Source organism: Notechis scutatus, chromosome 6 (assembly GCF_049901735.1).
Source record: "Notechis scutatus isolate UNSWTSFEM ecotype Mainland chromosome 6, rNotScu1.2, whole genome shotgun sequence".
NCBI classification, from domain to species: domain Eukaryota; kingdom Metazoa; phylum Chordata; class Lepidosauria; order Squamata; family Elapidae; genus Notechis; species Notechis scutatus.
In genome coordinates, this window is record NC_142014.1 from 23,589,634 (window position 1) to 23,609,523 (window position 19,890).

At 39.8% G+C, this 19,890-nt stretch overlaps 1 protein-coding gene across 2 annotated transcripts in view; it reads left to right on the plus strand.

The window, feature by feature from the left end:
* The first annotated feature begins 32 nt into the window (after positions 1 to 32).
* Positions 33 to 19,890, plus strand: part of BORCS5 (BLOC-1 related complex subunit 5) — a 33,577-nt gene continuing 13,719 nt past the window's right edge. Inside the window, exons 1-2 of one of the 2 annotated variants that reach the window (XM_026679268.2) lie at positions 33 to 157; positions 1,491 to 1,634. In XM_026679268.2, the coding sequence (XP_026535053.1) occupies positions 103 to 157; positions 1,491 to 1,634 (199 nt within the window). In that variant the 5' untranslated portion in view covers positions 33 to 102. Of the gene's footprint in view, positions 448 to 1,490; positions 1,635 to 19,890 lie in introns of both variants that reach the window. The other variant, XM_087969531.1, reaches the window with a different exon arrangement.

Sequence of the window (19,890 nt, forward strand, 5' to 3'; positions counted from 1 at the left end):
TTAGAACTCTCAGGGAAGAACTCTTTCCGGCCGGCCCCGCCGCGCGCGCAGATGCCTTCGTGTCGCGGGAGGATGACGTAGCGGCCCCGCCGTTGCCTGGTGATGGGGTCCGAGCAGAGCGCCGAGGCTGAGGGCCGCCCTCACGACCCTGCGACAGGTGGGCGCTCCTGAGAGGGATCCGAAGCCTGGATATCGAGTGGGGAGGGATGGGGGGAGCGCGGGCGAGCGGCGGCATCCGCGTAGCTTCGCTTCCCTGCTTTTCCCCTCGTTGTAGTCCGAAGCGCTCCCTGCCCGCGACGGGGCGTTCCCGGCTGCTCAACAGCGGCCCCAAACCCTCGTTGTGCTGAAGAGTTGCGGGTAGAGAGGGGCTGGATGCGAATCGTCCCTTGGAAGCTAGAAAGCGGGGTAGACTGCAGCTGGGTTGTTAAGTCTCGGCAGCTTTCTGAGGTATGTCCCAAAGGTACTTTTTTTTTTTTTCTTCAAGAGGCAACTGGACTTTCTGGTTTTTGTTTTTTTTGAAGACGTTTCGCTTCTCACCCAAGAAGCTTCTTCAGTTCTGACTGGATGGTGGAGGAAGGATTTATACTCCTTGCAGACAGCTGGTCATTTGCATCCTTTTAGAGAGTCACTTGGAGGTTTATCTGTATCCTCAGGGTCACCTGAGTGGTGCAAATGGGTATGGAGAGCCTTCTTGAAACTGTTGAAAGGACCATCATCTCTCTCCACTCTACAACCCAGTCCTTTCAACAGTTCCAAGAAGGGTCTCCACACCTATTTGCACCACTCAGCTCACCCTGAGGACACAGATAAACCTCCAATGGCCTCAATGACTCTCTAAAAAGAATGCAAATGACCAGCTGTCTGCAAGGAGTATAAATCCTTCCATTTCCCCACCATCCAGTCAGAGCTGAAGAAGCTTCTTGGATGAGAAGTGAAACGTCTTTAAAGAAAAACCAGAAAGTCCAGTTGCCTCTTTTGGGGGGGGGAAAAGGCACTTTTGGGACAACCATGAACTGAATGATTGAGAATTTCCATAGACTTTCAGAGGTATGGACTTCAACTCCCAGAATTCCCTAGCCAGCCATACTAGGAAATTCTAGAATTGAAATGAGAAATGTGTATTTCCAGTGAATTATTTTATGCACAGGCATCATTTTGACCCATGGTTGTTTATGCTTTGCGATAGATGATAGATAGATAGATAGATAGATAGATAGATAGATGATAGATAGATAGATAGATAGATAGATAGATAGATAGATAGATAGATGAGAGAAAGAAAGAAAGAGAGATCTACTTTAAGTTTGGAAGCCAGTGAGAAGTAATTCATGCTTTCTCAGCCCCAGGAAGGGCAAACCAATTCTGAAAAACCTTCCTATGAAAACTGCAAAGATTAATCCAGGTACTTGCCAAGAGTCAACATTGACTCAGACATCAAAAAGAGATGAGAAGTAATGAAGACGGTTTTGGTTTTGTGTCCTTTTTTTCAGCATCTCCTTCACCAGCCAAGCAACGAGCTAAAATGGATGATATTGTGGTGGTGACCCAAGGGACTCAGGCATCAAGGAATGTCAGCAGTGACCCAGATGTCATAAAACTACAAGAAATCCCCACTTTCCAACCTCTGTTGAAAGGTAAAAATATCCAAAGTCCACATAAGTTGGATAATGGTTTCCTCTTCCCCCAACACTGTTGATTCCTTGTGTTTCATAACATTCCTATTTTTCCTCTTATTTAGTCTCCTTTGTTTTGGGCTGTTAAGTTTTGAAAGCAGTAAAAGGAAATGAGCAAACTCAGTAATGGCTTCTCCTCTTCCTGTTCCTCATACAGTCCTTCAACTATTTTGAAATTGAAGTTATAATATTGTTGGCTTTAAGACTTTTGTTCACCAGAACAAAAAATATGTTTGAAAAATTGCCATCAAATTTTATGTTTGTGTAGACTTGAATGTGGAGCAGTCCTTTCTGTGTAGCCATCTGCCACTTTTTCCATGTAATGTGATGCTGGGGGCAGCGTTGCCTAAGGCTACTAAAGTTCACTCTCCTCCCCAGGTGGGATGTGGTGGCTCAGTGGTTAAAATGCTGACTCTTAGACAGCTTGGCAGTTCTAGACCTGAATGCCACAGGACAGAGTTACTGTCACTTGGCCCAGCTCCTCCTGCCAACCTAGTAGTTCGAAAGCATGCAAAGGCAAGTATATAAGCATGCGAGAAGGTAACTGCTCTGTGCTTTGCTGTAGGCTCTGTGCTGCAGCATGATGTCATGCTGGTCATATGACCACGGTAATGTCTCAGTGCTGTCTTTGTCTTAAGAAACAGAGATGAGCTCTGCTCCCTAAAGTTGGTCACAATTAGCAGGGTAAAACCTGTGGGGATGCTTTTACCTTATGTTCTTCCCAACATCATTACTAACTTTAAATGTTACTCTTGTGACAGATGGCGTGAAGAAACTAGTTACAGTACTGAAAGGTATCATTCTGGTTTTGCAGTCTTTTTTTGTAGTGTGTGGCTACCATGTTATAGTTCAAGGTAAAGTTTTTTACAAGACAGGAAAACTATCTTTCCATCAAAATTGCCCAGAGTTGATGTATCAGTGAGATGTGCAGCACAGACATTTAATACATAAATGAATAAAGGTACTTCTAGGGGAAGGCTGCATAAAACAGTTTTTCCAGGTGCCTTGTTAACATGTATTGTCTTAAGCTCATTGCCAGCTTTATTTTTCATGCTGCTACTATTACAAATAAAGTTAAAATTTGAATCCAGTGTGGTCCTGTTTATACTTTAAAGTTTTGAATAAAGACAATAGCTTGACAACCTGATATAGAAAAGTTTGAATAAATATTTTTTGGGACTTAAGTCTTTGGCAGTCATTGATTGAACTGCCTAAAGGTGGAAAGTGGGGGCAGGGAACAATTCTCAGTAGCTGTTTTTGGTTGAGCTGTTTTTTAAGTACATGATGCTTTATATGTAGCACCCAGTGCCACCCTTTGAAACAAATGCTACTTTTTCTGGGAATATGTTACAGCTGCAGAATACCAGGAATGGTTGCAAGTTTCTTAAAGGATTGAAGTCTGATGCTGTGTGAGGGATCCCTCATTTATACCCAAAAGGTCAGGTTTCCCATTGTTATGCTGGTGAGGTAGAGCCAGGAGTTGAAGTTCACACGCTATGAATCAGAGCTTCTCTGACCAGACATGATCTGCACTAAATAGGAGCCTCCTAATTTCTAGACTGAAAAGGGGATAGCTAAATTTTGGTCAACTTGAAAAAGCAGCAGGAAAAGATCTAAAATTAAAATAGCAATAGCACTTAGACTTCACAACCCTCTCTAAAAAGTTTACAGAGTCAGCCTATTGCCCCCAACAATCTGGGTCCCATTTTACCCACCTTGGAAGGATGGAAGGCTGAGTCAACCTTGAGCCTGGCGAGATTTGAACTACCAAATTGCAGGCAGCCGGCAGGCAGCAGATGTAGCCTGCGGTACTACATTCTAAACACTGCACCACCACGTCTCAGATGATAGAGCAAGATTTTCATTTGAGTTCTGTGTTCAGCAGTAGGTGCGTGTGTGACTACTATCTCTTGTCTGCAGTGAAGTATCTGCCCTAGCTGAGCCGTGTCAGTGAACTTCTGTTACAAGCATATACGAATTTGACCATCTGTGAATTAGACATTTAATTATGCCCCTGCTGGTAAGGAAAGGACTATTAAATGCCCAAGTAATGAAATATGAAACTTGAACATTGACTTGAAACAAGAAGCCAGGCATTTAATACAGAGTCAGTATTCATATATCTATCAAATTTATATGGCTTTATCAACATCCTGACATCAATATCAAGGAATGTGTTTCTGGAAGTTGGGTGAAATCCTTTTACTATTCAAGATTGATCCGTGCATGGTGAATTCTGTTCTTCATTCAATGCTGTTGTTAAGCATCTGGGTACCTTTGTTTGATTGTAAAAAGTGAAATGTATCGGAGGCAAATATCCAGTGTTTTTTTAAGACCCAACTCTTTGTTGATCATAGTTAAGGTCAGTTGCAACTGAGTGAGGCATCTCAACATCATCTATCCACCCATTCACATGAGCCTTTGATCAGGTAGTACTGCAGGCAAAGCTGAAGTAGCCTAAACTGCACCAATGCCTGCTTTTGTTGTATGCCTATCCTGAGGAAGCCCTGTGACTCTTTGCCTGTAGCAAATGATGAAGGAAAGATTAGCTTTTCATCCCCTAGGCCAGGTGTGTCAAACTCACGATCCGTGGGCCAGATGTGTCATGCACTGGCCACACCCATCCCAGGTTTAGCAAAGGAGAGAAAAGTTGTGATATGTCATGTGACAACAATGTGTTGTTGTGAGTTTGACACCCCTGCCCTAGGCACAGGTTTCACCTTCCAAAGCTGCTGTTGGTTTTAGTGTTTCTCAAATGTTTCCATTACTGTTGGCAGAAGTCTCCCTCAAGAAGCTGATTTGAAGCAAATAATGACTTAACTTTACCTTGTGGGGTTCCATCCACCCTGATTATTATTTGGGTCACAGAAAACTTAATTTTGAGATATGGTCCCAAAGCAACATTTTAGTACTGTGAGTGGAAGAAGTAATTGGAGGTTCCAAATACTTATTAGTATCTTTAAGGGGATGTGTTGCCTTCTGGGGTACCATTCTTGTATTACTGATTTTTTAAAAACAACAACAAATAGCTGTTTGCCAACTTTGGTAAAATACTTTTGACAAATATTGTAAAATATTTTGTACATAAAAATTCTAAATCCAACAGGTGGCACTGTTTCCCACCTCTCTGATGCATAGCAGTTCTGTTGGAGAACTTCAAAAATAAAAAACAACCCTACTATTTAAAGTGATCAGAAGTATTTGCTTAAGGCTTGGAAAAGATCCTCAGAGCCCACAGATGAATGGGAAGGAGCCAGATTTGTAACATGGAGGGTACATTCTCTTTTGTCCAAGTGAAAAATTGGCCTCATGCTCCTTTTAATGATGAGTGGAAATGAGGAAGCCATCATGGACTGGATTATTATATTCTGAAGTTCGAAAATATGTCAGAATGGTAAATGCTGTTTAACATTAGGTATGTTGGCACACACAAAAAATCCAAACTTCACATTATACTGTATATTAATGGGCTGAGAACAATCAAGGCCTGATTAGGAAAAGAATATTATCATCCTAGTGATGAGTCGATGAAATTATCAATCTAGCTAACATGTTGGGAAAAAAAAACCCATCCCTGTAATCATCATTTATATGTTTGGTTATTTTTTAAAAAAAACACTTTTTTGCATTTTTCTAAGTAAAGGAGATTAATGGGCCCCTTTTAAACTCCATTTTACCACCTGTTCCAAAGATTGAAATTATATTTGCTGTTTTATAGACTTTAGGAATAAACATTGATGTTAAATTACAATCTGGACTCAAGGTTTATTTTTTTATTAATCATGTATGTTTACAGTTTTGTCTCTGTCCATCTCATTCTTGTCCTTTAAAAGCCAGCTCTAGCATAATGATCTGTTTTACATCCCCAGTAATGTAAAGAATGAAGTTCTGTTCTTTTTTTTAGGCTAGACAAGGCAACTCAAATTACTCAAGTCATGCAAGGTTGGGAGATAGTTTGATAGGAGGAAAGTGGAATTTTGGCACAGGGATCCCACTGGAGAGAGTGCAAGTATAAATTCAGAGCAGAACAGTCACAAGAATCTTGAGTACTGTTTAAAGCAGTGTTTTTCAACCATGGCAACATTAAAATGTGTGGACTTCAGTGGAATTCTGGGAGCTGAAGTCCTCACATCTTAAAGTTGCCAAGATTGAGAAACATTGGTTTAAGAAAACAGGATACCAGAATAGCAAGAGGTCTTTAGGGCAAGCTACATGCCCAGATTCAAGGGCAGTTCCACTCAAGGAGTTCATAAGAACTCTTTGGTTTTGAGACCTGAAGTCAGGATGAATTGTAATAGTGTTTCCCAACCTGGGTATAAGGTATGTGGACTTCACTTCCCATAATTCCACAACTAGCTTGAACATTGCTAAATTTTCTGGGAATTGAATCCCATGCCTCTCAAAGTTTTTCAGGTTGAGAAACACTGAGCTACAAGAAAGGAATCAGGTTGCTCGTGGAGAATCAATCAAGATATAAGAAAGACTCTTTGTTACTAATTGATTAATGCTACTTATTGATGTAAAATCTATGCTTTTAGGAAGAAAATGCTGACAATAGGCATCACAGGGGATGTTCTGCAGGTACTCAGGTGATTGATATGAGGGGAATTTTTTGAGATTGGATGGCTAAGGTGCCAACCTGAGGATCAAGTAGGGGTTTCCATGGCACCACTGACCCCCACCTCTGAAAACCACTTCCTATGGAGTGTTATGCTTTTATGTTCCAATAAATTGAGGTTGTGTTTGCTTCAATTGGATTATTGCCTCTACTGCTTTCCCCACAAATATATTCCTGCTTACAGTATTGGAAAGTGGTACAGTTTAACTTGGACATAGTCAATTTTGAGAAAAAGTGGCCTTCAACAAATTAGTGTGCTGAGGCTCTTGTTGGTTCATTGATTTGCTGTGATCGTTTCTCTCCCTTGGTTGTCATTGTCCCAGTTTAAAAAACTCTGGACAATCATTTAAATTGGGTCATATATTTTTGGTTTTGCTTCTTTGGCCTTGCTTTTTTTTGCATCCATCATTGGGAAAAAGAGATCTCAGTATTCAGCTTGTACAGTATTTTGGGCTTTCTATTTTTACTTCAGATTATTATTTAATCATATTGTTACTCAGATTATTGGTGTGGTTGTCATAAAGGGAGTCTTTTAAAACCTTTTATAACAGTCTGGATTATTATTATTATTTTTTGGTCTATAGCCATCAAAGATCACAAGAAAACAAGCAACTAGTGCAAACAGCAAAAGGCCGCCAATAACCTTGGGGCTTTGAAACTTTGCAAGTGTTTGTTAGAGTGAAATTCTCCTGTGTATCACCAAATAAGAATGAGCTGAGGTCACTCTTGGCAAGAGCAGGCCTGTTTTTTTCCACACAAACAACACAATATAAGAAGTGGCGTCAAGTAGGAGTAAGGAGGAAGTAAAAGGAAACTCGGGTTGAGTGAAGAGCAGTTTATAAATATATTTTACTTGTGTATGAATGTGTGTATATTATTGTGCGTCCATGTGTATGGCTGTGTGTGTGTGTGTGTGTGTGTGTGTGTAGCCTTTTTTTTCTTCTTTACAAACTTAGAGGAACGTAGTATAAAGATGCTTTTGATAGTCTCCAACATTTGCAGCAATGCTTGTCCTAGAGTTCCCTGTTTAAGGTTTCATAATTCTTTTTGGAAAGACTATGTCTCCTTGAGCAAGCCATAGTTTAAGCCTCCAGATTTCTGGCCGCTTTGCATTTGGTTTTGCAACCAACAATGATCCTTTTAAAGGTTAGGTGGCTGGCAGATAGATGGAATCCAATCCACAGTAGCTCTGGTCTGCCATAAGTATAGCCACAATTGTCTTTCTTCAGATTATCCATCACAGTTGTTTTCCTCTGCTCCAAATTGGACAAACACTCTCCATGGAAACCGGGTTTCTAGGTCTACCCATCACAAGAGTTATTTGCTTTGCTGGGAGTTTCGTTTGTTGTGATTATTTGATTGATAAGAGGCACTGCTGCAGTGTGTTTTTACTGTAGCACACACAGCAATGGGCCACCAATGCTCTATTGGCATAGATCAGGGACCTTACGTACCATGATGTTTTCACACAGCCGTTCCCGTTTGTGGCTTGGCTTTACATATGTGTTTTTAGATAGCCGTTCTTTGTGTGAAGCTGAAGATGTTAAAAAATATAGGTTGAAGTCCCAGAAAATACACAGCTAATTTCATGCATGTTAAAGTGATTTGGAATTTCCATTCCTTCTACAGCATACTCATTAACCTCAAATAAACTGCATGTTTTTTTTAAAGTTTCCATTAGCAATTTTTAATGGTGTACTGCAAAAAAGACTAATCAGTAATATCCTAAGCTTAGACAATTCTAAGATTATGTCTGGAGTAGCTCTCTGAATCCCTGCTGAGAATTACAAATGATTTTGCTTCTTTAAAAAGTATCTGCATTGAAGAGGTACCCCCACTAATGAATTGGGGTGGAAGTTAAATCCTGAATGAGTTTTCATTTGATATCAAATCCAGTTATCTTGCTGTGAAGTATAGAAAGTAGCCTTATGCTGAATAGGTGCAGTGTTTCTCAACCTGGAGAACTTTCAGATGTGTGGATTTCAACTCCTAAAATTCTGGCATCAAATTATCAAACCACTGTTTGTAGAGCTGTCTGAATTGACCAGTATCTTCTACTTCACATTAAAACTTGAATAAAGCTTTCCCCACTAAAACTTGAATAAAAGGACATTTTAGAATAGACTAGACCATCAGTGTCCTGTTGACTCATCATTTCAGACATACAGTAGTCCTCCACTTATGACCACAATTGAGCCCCAAAATTTCTGTTGCTAAGAGAGACATTTGTTAAATGAATTTTGCCCCATTTTATGACATTTCTTGTCTTAGTTGTTAAGTGAATCACAGAAGTTGATAAGTTATAATCCAGTTGTAAAGTGAATCCGGCTTCCCTCCTGACCTGAAGGTTGCAAAAGGTCATCACATGACCCTAGGACACAGCAACCGTCATAAATACATGCCAGTTGCCAAGCATTTGAACTTTGATCATGTGACCATGGGGATGCTGCAGTGGTCATAGATGTGAAAAATAGTAATAACTTTTTTCAGTGCCGTTGTAACTCTGAATGGTTAGTAAATGAACTGTTGTAAGTTGAGGACTTACCTGTATTTCCCTATCTAAATAGAGAAGCAGAATGGCCAAGGACAGGCAAAAACAACAACAACAGTGGGAATAGGAACAACTTGTGACTTCTGTCCAGCTTCCATTGAGTTTCCTTGTTCCTTTCCTCCCTATCTGGTAGGGAGCATTAGGGTAAGTTGCTACTTCTGGGTTGGGAAGAGCAAGAGATTGTGAGACTGGCTGGGAAACTGTCACGGAATGTTGAAAATGAAGACCTGAGTACCAGCAGTTCAACAGCAGCCAGTAAGCACTGAAGCAGCCATAGCTTCCCCAAATGTCATTCCTTCCGGAGTCATGGGTCCCTGGTTTTGGGGCACATTCTGTAAGTTAGCCCATTTGAGGTGCCATGGTTGAAAAATCCATTGCCCTATGATGCACTGATTCTTCTAGTCATGACAATGAGAGTTTTAGCAGTATAGAGACTATCAGGTGCCACAGCTCTTGCGTTAAGTTTAAATTCTGGTTAGCTGTGCCTTAATCTAAATCAGACTTTGGGGAAGCCATGGTCCTCCAGATGTTATTAATATGTAATACCCAGTAGGGTGTGAAAATGTTTCCTTTGAACTATTTCAAGCATAAAGCTTCTTTAAACTACAAAAATCCCAATTTCAAATACTAAACGGATTATTTGAGCGTGAAACAGATTGTTCTGATTATTTTAGAAATGATTTAAAGCAGCCATGCAAGCTTAAAACACCCTGGTTAAAGTTCGAAAGAGTCAAAATACTCAAGGTTAGCCATTTTATGCAAGAAACGGGGAGTTTTGTTATATTTCCTGCTTGAAGTGGTTCAAAACCAAATGGTTTACACTTGCTTAGCACCAAGCATCCATATCTCAATGTTCTTTTGCTATTTCAGCTCTTGGGATTTGAAGTTCAGAAAAATCTACAAAGCTGTAAGACTTGATTTCTCATTATTCCCTGATATATCTCAAAATGACTCGTTCCAGCCAGTAAATCTGAATCCAAAATAAAGATACATTTTGCATGCATGTATTATTGTTTCTGATGTTCTTTCAAACCCCCAAAGGGATATATCCAAACAAAATATTAGGGATTAGGATAGAAACAGTGGATGAAAAAAGATTTCCTCTAAGCACAGACCAGAAAGAGATAAAAAGTTCTAAATAATAACTGAGAATGAACAGTTTCTTGGGCTGCTTAAGAGAAGGATTTAAATGAGAAACTGTCACAATGAATAATACTCTGGAAAGAACTGAAGAAGCTTCTTGGATGAGAAGCGAAATGTGTTTAAGGAAAAACTAAAGAAGTCCAGTTGCTTTTTGAAAAAATACCTTTGAGACAACCATGACTTGGATGACTGAGAATTTCCACAGACAATATTCTGGAAAAGTTGATCTGCATTCATTGTACAGACAATTTTAAAGAAATTGAAGCCAGAACCTTTTTTATGATTAATGGATAAATAGCTGGGGGAAAAAAGCCATGGAAGATTATTTAAATCTAAATAAAAAGCTACATTTATTGTATGCATAGAAATGGAAATGTTTGACACTACATATGGTACTATGGAAGAATGGTTGGTAAAGTTGAAGTTGACCAATTTTGCGGACATGAATAATTTAAATTCTTTGATTAGAGAAAAGACATTATCTACATTCATTACTGACTAGAAGCCTCTTATGGATGTTTTGCATAAAAATGGAAAAAAAATGAACTTGTGACATGTGGTTTTCATTATTAGACAGGATAGATTATAGAAAGAAGAGTAATATATAACTTTAGAGAGGTCAAATATATTTGTCTACTGTGAAGAGTATCACAGTATAAAGAAGCCACTTTATACTTTTTTCTTTCCTTTTTTTCTATTTTTCTTTTACTTTTTTTTTCTCGCACTTTTTCTTTTTTATATATATGTATATATTTCTTTTTCCTTTTCCTTCCTTATTGTCTGTAATATTCATTTGTGTAACCTTTTACCTTTTTGTTTAAAATTTTTAATAAAAGTTATATGGGGAAAAAAGTGTTTTAGCATTTAGATAATGATATGTTTATGTTGGTTTGGCTAACTTACCAACATTGGCTTAACATTATATCATCTTTGACCGTGTGATCATCTTGAAATTTTATTTATTTACATTTACAATATTTATAACCCACTCCAAACAGACCCAAACAGATAATTAACTCTTGTATCTGTTGTTCCACAATTCCTTCTGAGTGCCTATTCCTCAGTCATACCAAATACCTACAGATATGAATGATTTCATCCCTTTGTTACTTTTAGAGAGGTCTGCATTTTCTTTTATTGTATGTCATCCATACAAATGTTTATTTTCATATGCTTCTGACTCATTCCAAATAGTACATGTTCATCTCCTTTAAATGTAATCAAAAAACCCTTTTCTGTTAAATACGTCACTGACAAAAAATTCTCTTTCTAAATATGGAATATTGCCCAGTGTGTTTTGAATGCCCCAGTTTTTATTACTGCATTTAAAATTACTTTGTCCATTTTATTTTAGCTTTAATATTGCTAATAATGTGATATTAAACACCATGCAATCGGAAGAAGTAACAAAGGCTAAATTTACCCTTTCCCCTTCATCAAACTGTGTTTTAACCCCACCAAATTCACGAAGGTGGTGTAGATACTCTAGTAGTTGCAAGGAGCACTACCCCAAGAGACTCTGGTTGCATGTGCCTTTATGTGAAAGTCAGCTGTAAGGGCAAGCAGAAACTGCTTGTGGTGAACAGCCTCTGATAGCTCCTGGATGTAACCTGAAGACCAATGTTGACATTCTTGAGGCTTTTGATCTTGGATGATTTCAATTCACATACCCCAAGGGACATCCAGATTACCTTGTGGGTTCACAGCCTCTATGTTAAGCCTGGAGTTACGGCAAAAAAATCACGGTCCCAGAACAGGTGGTCCTCAACTTATGATCACAGTTGAGCCCAAAATTTCAGTTGGAAAGTGGAGGCATTCGTTAAGTGAGTTTTGATCCGTTTTACGACCTTTCTTGCCACAGTTGTTAAGTGAATTACTGCAGCTGTTAGTAGCAAGACACTTTTTTTCAGAACCATTGTACCCTTGAATGGTCACTAAACTATTGTAAGTAGAGGACTACCTGTACGCTCAGACTCTGCATTTGTGTTGGGATTTGGCCTTTATTTTGGAGTAGATGAGATGCTGTATGAATATGGAGGACATCCTTTGCCTAGCCAGATCCCTTTGTTGCCAAGATGCTTATAACAGATGTTCCAAACCTCTCTATGGGAGGTTGGACTCATAGGTTGGTCCATCTCAGAGAACTTAGGGGGGGATAAGGCTTCTAACAATATATGGCCTCTCATTTCCTAAGTGACTCACTGCAGCTAAGTGTATACTGGGAAAATATATTTTGAAATAATGAAGTAGCTTTATTTTGAGCCAAACTGCTTAGGTTAGTCACATTTTTGCAAGGTGTAACTGATGTAATTGTTTGCATGTACCATAAACTTGGCTGTGTAGCAAAATTGTTTTTCTATTTTAAATATCATCACCTTCCTTCCAAAGAACCTGTCCCCAAAAAGTAATATGATCATTTAGTTATACTATCACTCTTGTCAAATTGTGTAAAGAATGAAGGTCTTCGTTTTAATCAGTATTTATGAAAACCTTGAACGTCAGTGGCATTGGTTATTTTTTAAAGCTCTTCTGATTTGCTTTTATTTCAAAAGGAAAAAAATAGAAAACGAAGGAAGCATTCCGAATCCCTCCTTCCTGGTTTATTCTTTCATTTATCAGTGAGCAAGGGTTGCTCATTGGGTACCATTCACAAAGTGAGATGATATTTCCTTGTCAGGCTGGTCTTTCTGGTTTGTTGTGTCACCAGGATCAAATCAAAGTGACTGCCTGAGACTAATCACACCAGTATTTGACCGCCTTGAACACAATTCCGGCTGCCATTTTCCAACATGACTTGAAAATGTCCTTTAAAAAAGACAGGGCTATTTAAACATTATTTTGACCGAATAATTTTCACTATCTCCTTACAAAATTTGGAAAAGATGATGCAGCTTAGTTTTTAACATTATGTACAAATAAATACGTAGAACATTGGAGCACCTGGATGTAAGAATTGCAAAGAGAACCCATGGCAACTTCTAAGATGGGTGGGCTTCGATTCCCAGAATGCTGGCTGCGGAATTCTGGGAGTTGAAGTTCACCCATTTTAAAGTTGCTAAAGTTGAGAACGACTGGCCTAGGATATTGTATGAAGTGAGGGATGTGTGTTTTACATAAAAAAAAACCCTTTACAGTACTGTTATTCATTGAAGACCTGGCCATTCGACTTAATTGTCACACAGGGAGCAAGTCTTTAATTTATGACAATCTTATTTTTTGTCTGGGTTGTTTACAGAGGGACTGGTTCACCCAGATAACTGGAACATCCTCACAGTATCATCATTGTACTTGCACATTTTAATTTGGAAGGCATTCGGCTACCCTTCCCCCTCCCATCCCCCCACTAGTTTGGAGGTAGAGGAAGTAAATGTTACAGGGAAGTTTCAGGGACATTTCAGATTCAAGTTTGAAGCTGCTGATAAGGCAGCCTATAGTTAGAGGCATAAACAGCCAAGCGAAGGAAGTAGCCTGAGATAATTGGGTGTTCCTGCTCTGTCCCACTTAAGCACATCAATAATATTACTTTTAGGCTTGGTTAACGTAGATGAGAAGAATTTGAAAAGCCGTTCAACTCCAGTCGTGTCTTGACAGGAAATAATGAACGGATATGGCAGCTAAGAATGCAAGAGATTTTCTGCTCATCCAAATAAAAGGTATTTTAATCAGAACTGAAGTCTGAATCCACTCTGGTGTCCTTGATCTTGGAGATCACTCCTAAGTTCCTAACATACCCACCTCTGTGAGCAGAATTAAATAGCTGTTTTGCCTGAATGAGCAATGGTTATGAAGTTAAATTGCCCTTGTACAGGTTTGCAGTAATTTAATTAATTTAGTTTTTATAGCTGCCTTTCTCAAGCAAATGACTCTGGGCAACGAGGTATTGTAGTCCACTCTATGACCAGAGTGGATTTTCAAAATACTGGTAAGCCTTGACTTAATGACTGAAATTGAGCCCCCAATTTTGTTGTTAAGTGAGACATTTGTTAAGTGAGTTAAAGGAGTTTTATGACTTTTTTTTTGCCACAGTTAAGTGAATCACTGCAATTGATAAGTTATTAACATGGTTGTTAAATGAATCTGGTTTTTCTCATTGATTTTGCTTGTCAGAAGGTTGCAAAAGGTGATCTCATGACCTTTAGACACTGCAGTGGTCATAAGTATGAGTCAGTTGCCAAGCGTCTGAATTTTGATCCCATGACCTTGGGGATGAAGCAATAGTTGTAAGTGTGAAAACAGGTCATAAGTCCTTTTTTTCAGTGCTGTTGTAACTTTGAATGGTCACTAAATGAATCGTAGCAACTCAAGCTCTACCAGTACATCAGCAGGACTAAATTACGATGGTGGTTTTTTTTGGCCATTTTTTTTTCAAATTTCTATGCTGCCAGAATCCATATAGACTCTCAGCAGTATCTTTCGCATTTTGGCATTAACATTCTACAAATGGATTGCTCATTTATTCAGAAGATGGATGGAATGGCTTTTCAGTCCGTTGTGAGATCCTAAGAATGAAAGTTGCTGGAGCTTCAGTCAACCAGAACCAAGCTAAGTGAGAGGACAGCAAGCACATGTGCAGAACTGAACTGGTGCCAATTTCCACTGAATATAAAGTGGGAAGAAAAATGTAAAGGCAGCTTGGGTAGGCAGGAGCTGCCCTTTAAAAGACTCTGTTGCTAAATTGAATTCTTTATTGTCATTGTATATACACAGTATACATACAACGAAACTCACATAACACCCAGAGACCAGGCTCAACATGCGCACACACACAGGACAACCCCCAAACACCTCCCCACCTGCCAAAATTCCCCGCCCCCTAAAAACACACAAGCACCCACCACAACAGACCAAATAATATTGTCCAACAGCTCACTGATGGTGGTCCTTAAGTTCACTGTTAAGTGCAATTATAGCTCTGGGATAAAAACTGTTCAGAAAACGTGAGATCTGAGTTTTAATTGTTCTGTATTTTCTCCCAGAAGGCAACAGTTCACAAAGATTGTAAGCAGGATGGGAAGAGTCTCTGAGAATGTTGTGAAACTTCCTCAAACAGCGAGTTGCAAAGATGCCATCCAGGGCTGGTAGCTGGAGCCCAAGTGTCGGGCTTTGAGTTCACTCGGAGCCCGTCAACTCCGAATATGACTCGCAGCAAGTCAGCTGGCCATGTCATCTTATCTCTGCTGCTGCCAGATCTGTATTTCTGCTTGTGTGCTGGCCAATGGCTTTAGAATGACTCAGCAGAGCTGAGGATGGATTCTGCAACAACTGCGGGGATGGAGGATGGATTCTGAAGCAACTGCGGGGCTGCTGGAAATGGCTCTTTTCATGTTTTGATGTGGTGCATATTGTTAAAGGGGTTTGGGGCATATATAGGTGGTAATTAAGCCTTAGGTTAAAACATGGTGAAGGTGGCACCAGGTGGGGATCAGTTAGTGAGGGTCGGAATAGGGTAGGGATGTAGACATAGGGTTAATAGCATTTAGGGATAATGGTTTAGTCACGGCCAGAATTAGAACCGCGTATAGGCCTGGGTGTGGTGGAGTGTGTCTCGTGATAATGGTAATAAAAGGAAAGGGAGCAAACTCAAACCCAACTCTAACCTTGCCTGGCTTTTAGCCTTTCTTGTCAGAGAAGGGTGTTTGTTGTTTGCTGAGCTAATGAGTAAACCACCATTGCACTACAAAGGAGCTGGAGTTTGTATTCATTTCAGGACAAATCTTCAATACTCGAGGACTGGCTGAGACCAATGATATTCTGGGCAGTTTTAATGCTAAAGGGTGGATGGGATCCAACAGATCCCAGCTGTCTTCTTGCATAGCTGAGCTCTTCTTAAATCAGGGCCAAGAAAGATCTTCGCCTGTGTTCTCTGGAGCTCCCAACATACAACTTGGTCTTCCCCAACTTATTCTTTCAACAGTTTATTAGAATGTACATGTAGTATTTACAACCATTCAAAGTTACAAAGGCACTGAAAAAAAGTGAATTAGGGCCATTTCTTCCACCGTTGCAGCATCCCCACAATCACATGATCAAAATCCAGATGCTTGGCAACTGACTCATACTTACGATGGTTTCAGTGTTATCTTTGGTGATCTTCTGACAAGCAAAGTCAACATGAGGAGGCCATCTTCACTTAAAAACCGTGTCACTAACTTAACCAAAACGTCTCACTGAGCAGTATACATTTTGGGCTCAATTGTGGCCGTAAGTCGGGGACCTCCTGTCTACTGTTTGAAGTAGCCCCCTAATTCTAAGAATGTAGGGGTGGGGTTTGGGGTTTTTTTGTTTTTGAAAAATAGGAAAGCACTGTGCCGTATTCTGATGTTCTCGAAATAAGTTGTATTGAAGGTGGCACCTCTCTGCTTGCTTGCTTTAATCAAGCCTAAATAACAGATAACAGATAATCAGAGTTGGAAGGGACCTTATAGGTCATCTAGTCCAACCCCCCGCCCAAGTGGGAGACCCTACACCATTTCTGACAAATGGCAGTCCAATCTCTTCTTGAAGGTCTCAAGTGATGAAGCTCCCACAACTTCTGAGGGCAACTTCTGTTCCATTGGTTGATTGTTCTCGCTGTCAGAAAGTTTCTCCTTATTTCCAGGTTAAATCTCTCCTTGTTCAGTTTCCATCCAAATATATTCCACAAGGAATAATGATTCCTTGTCATGTTTATTGCTTGTCCAATCACCGTGAGGCCTGATCGTTCCATTCTTTTTTTTATCTTTTGGAGTAAGAGCCCAATAGTGTAGAATCAAGTTTTAATGGAATCTGTATTATGTATTATGTATGCATTTGGTAATGGTATAATGTGGAAGAAGACAGAAGTAGCTTTCCATCCATCCTCTTGGCTGCTCCTGTTCTTGTTGCTTGTTTTGTGCTGCCCAGGATGCTACTTATTCAACATTTTTTTGCAATGATTTTTGTTCATTTGAAGTGACTTATTTTTCCCCCAAAGCTGCTTTGAGGCTTGGCTTTTTGGTAGAAAAACAGGCTATATATTTTCACATAATCAGACAAGTCTGACAACGTCCTGTCAGCGGAGGCGAGTGGAAAACGTGATAGAGTAGTCTTTGTCTGCTTTTGTCTGTAAGTCTTATGACCCAGGTAATTGCTCAGAGCAGATGCTAGACATGCCAGTTTTTCTTCTCAGCAGAAGATACTGATAGTGCCACATTGTATAAAGTAGTATTTGTTATTGAAGGGCTTCTCTGCATTTTATAGCTTTTAATTTCCTGACACATTTGCAGGGGAATAAAACAGTAGCTCCATGTCTGCACAGGGTAGCATCAAAGCATTCTGAAGATTTAGATCAGGGGTCGCCAACCTTTTGGACCTCAGGGACCACCAAACTCATAATTTTGGGACCAGAGCCCCTGGGAAAATCCCCCAAAAAGGCTGAAGGAAAATTCCCCATCCCGTTTTCCTATTGATCGATCATTCTTTATTTGGGATTGCAGGATACCATCTCCAGCTCTGTTCTCAGAGGCAGGGAGGGAGGGAGACTGACTGACTGACTGACTTTTGGCTTCGTGCAAGGAAAGCAGCAGAAGTCTTTCTTTCTCTCCCCCAAATTCCGCCAGAAATGAGTCTTTGCTAGACTTGTTGTACTGGCACAGCGTCTTGGAGCAGGTTGCCTTACCGTTTATTTCCCAAAGACTCATTTCTGGAGGAGTTTGGGGGAAAGAAAGAAAGACTTTTGCTGTTTTCCTTGCATGCAGCGAAAAGCAGAAGAAGAAAGAAGCAGAAAGAAGCAGCCTGGTGGCCAGGCAAGGCGCGGGGGGCGAGTGGGGCAAGTTCTCTCCCTTCGCCCTTTTCCTCCTCCCCTCACTACCTCATGCTGTTTGCGATGCAAGCCTTGTGTTCCCGCGCAGCCTGGATTAATTGCTTTGGGGGATGCTTTGGGGGTGACATTTCTCTGTGGACCACCAATATTTTCTCATGGACCACCAGTGGTCCCTGGCCTACTGGTTGGCAACCACTGATGTAGATCAGCTGAATTCTGCTATGTAATAGGCAATATTGACCTCTTGATGGGCTAATTTGGTCAAACCTTCAAAAAAAAAAAAAAAAGACATTGGAACCTAGTTAGGAAGGTGGTGTCTTTCTTACCACCTGAACACCTGTTAATGGAGATGAACTTTATATAGCACAGAGCAGCAACTCTGTGGTCACATACCCTGACTGGGGTTTTTATTTCTACAGGCAGATGTGAAATACAAAGAGCGCAGGTGTTGCAAATCCTTTGCTGAAAGCAAATCACAGGGAAACCAAGTGATCCTGGCTGAGTAATTTCTGGGAAATTTCAGACTTGAGCCACTCTGTAAGGCAACAGAGAAAACAAATGAAAAGATTAGTTTGTCCTGTTGCTTTTTAAACCAGCTTGGAATGGAATCTGAGATTGAGACCAACTTGAGCAGAGCAGGTATGAATGGGTGGATTAAAATTGGCAAGCTCCAAAGTCTTATCTGTCAATCTCTCCCTAAAACCGATTCTTGTAACCTTTCACTGGGCAAAATGGTGCGCCATAGGACAGAATGTTTTGGACGAAGTTGCTTCAAATGGTCCAACTTACAGATTGCATCCAAAATCCAGGACTCATGACTCCCGTGGAATTGAAATTTTTGCAAATTTTAGAAAGGATTTTAATTAATGGCATAAAAATGATCCTGAAACAGTTTACGACACAATACAAAATATCGTAAAACATTTCCCCTGCTGAAGTTTGACTGTACCGTACAGTTCAACATGGGCTATTTTCAAGGCAGGTCCATCTCTGATTCTATCCCATTTTTTCTAGTGAGTACAGTATGTTAGAAGTTCTTAATTTTTAAGAACTTTTCAAGTACATCAGAAGCTATGCCATTGTTGAAGTACTGAGAAATATGATAAGAAAATACCTCTGAAACAGGTTATGGGTGTCTTATTAAGAATTAAAACTAATAAGCCACCTATTAAGAGGACATTTTAAAAAAGGAAGAATTAAAAAAAACTGCCCTTTGTTCAGTCTGTTCTCCAAACCGAAGAGCACGGAAAGACATAAGCACAGCTTCAGTTGAAGGGGATATGTAACTTGTAGGGAGTATCAAGTTTTTCAACTTTAGATTTCCAAACATTAGCATTGCTCAAAAGTTGTGACATGCCTTGGAGATTGTAAAGATATCTTGGTTACTTTAATATAACATAGATATGCTTGGTAAATATCACTTTTTAACATTTTGTTTGCATAGTAACAACTAAGAAAAGAAATTACTGGGAAAATAAGCTACCCAAGCGTCACAAAAAACATTGATTGACCTTGGATGTGATAAGGTAGACATCACTGATGAAATAATAAGAACATACTGTACTTGGTTTATAAAATAGCTGAAGTTTCCTAATATTTTTCAATGATATCTCAGGTGGAGTCATCTCCCTTGGAATCAGTCATGAATGATTGTTATTTGTGGGTATATTATTCATTTGCTTCATTCTATTTTTGTTCTTTTAAAGTTCGTTGGTCATTGACCGAAGAAATACTATAGATTGATTGATCTGAGTGATTGAGGTGAATCAAGATGTCTTGTGCTATGACAGAGTTATTAAAGAATTATATGCGGTTAAAATATTTAAAATTCCTGGAGAGAAAAGCATGGTCAGAGTAGCCTAGAGGTGCAGCTCTCACCTCACAATCAGGAGGCTGTGGGTTTGATCCTAGGTAGAAGCAGATATTTCTGAGTACACTGAGAATATACCTGCTGGAAAAAAACTCCGCATTGGTGATAGGAAGGGCATCCGGCCAATAAACATTCAGCTCTGTTCAGTTGCCTAGACTCCACCTCACCAGGGATTATGGGGTCATTAAAAGAGGATGATTGATTCACTTAACAACAGTGACAACAGTCATAAAATGGGGCAAAACTCACTTAACA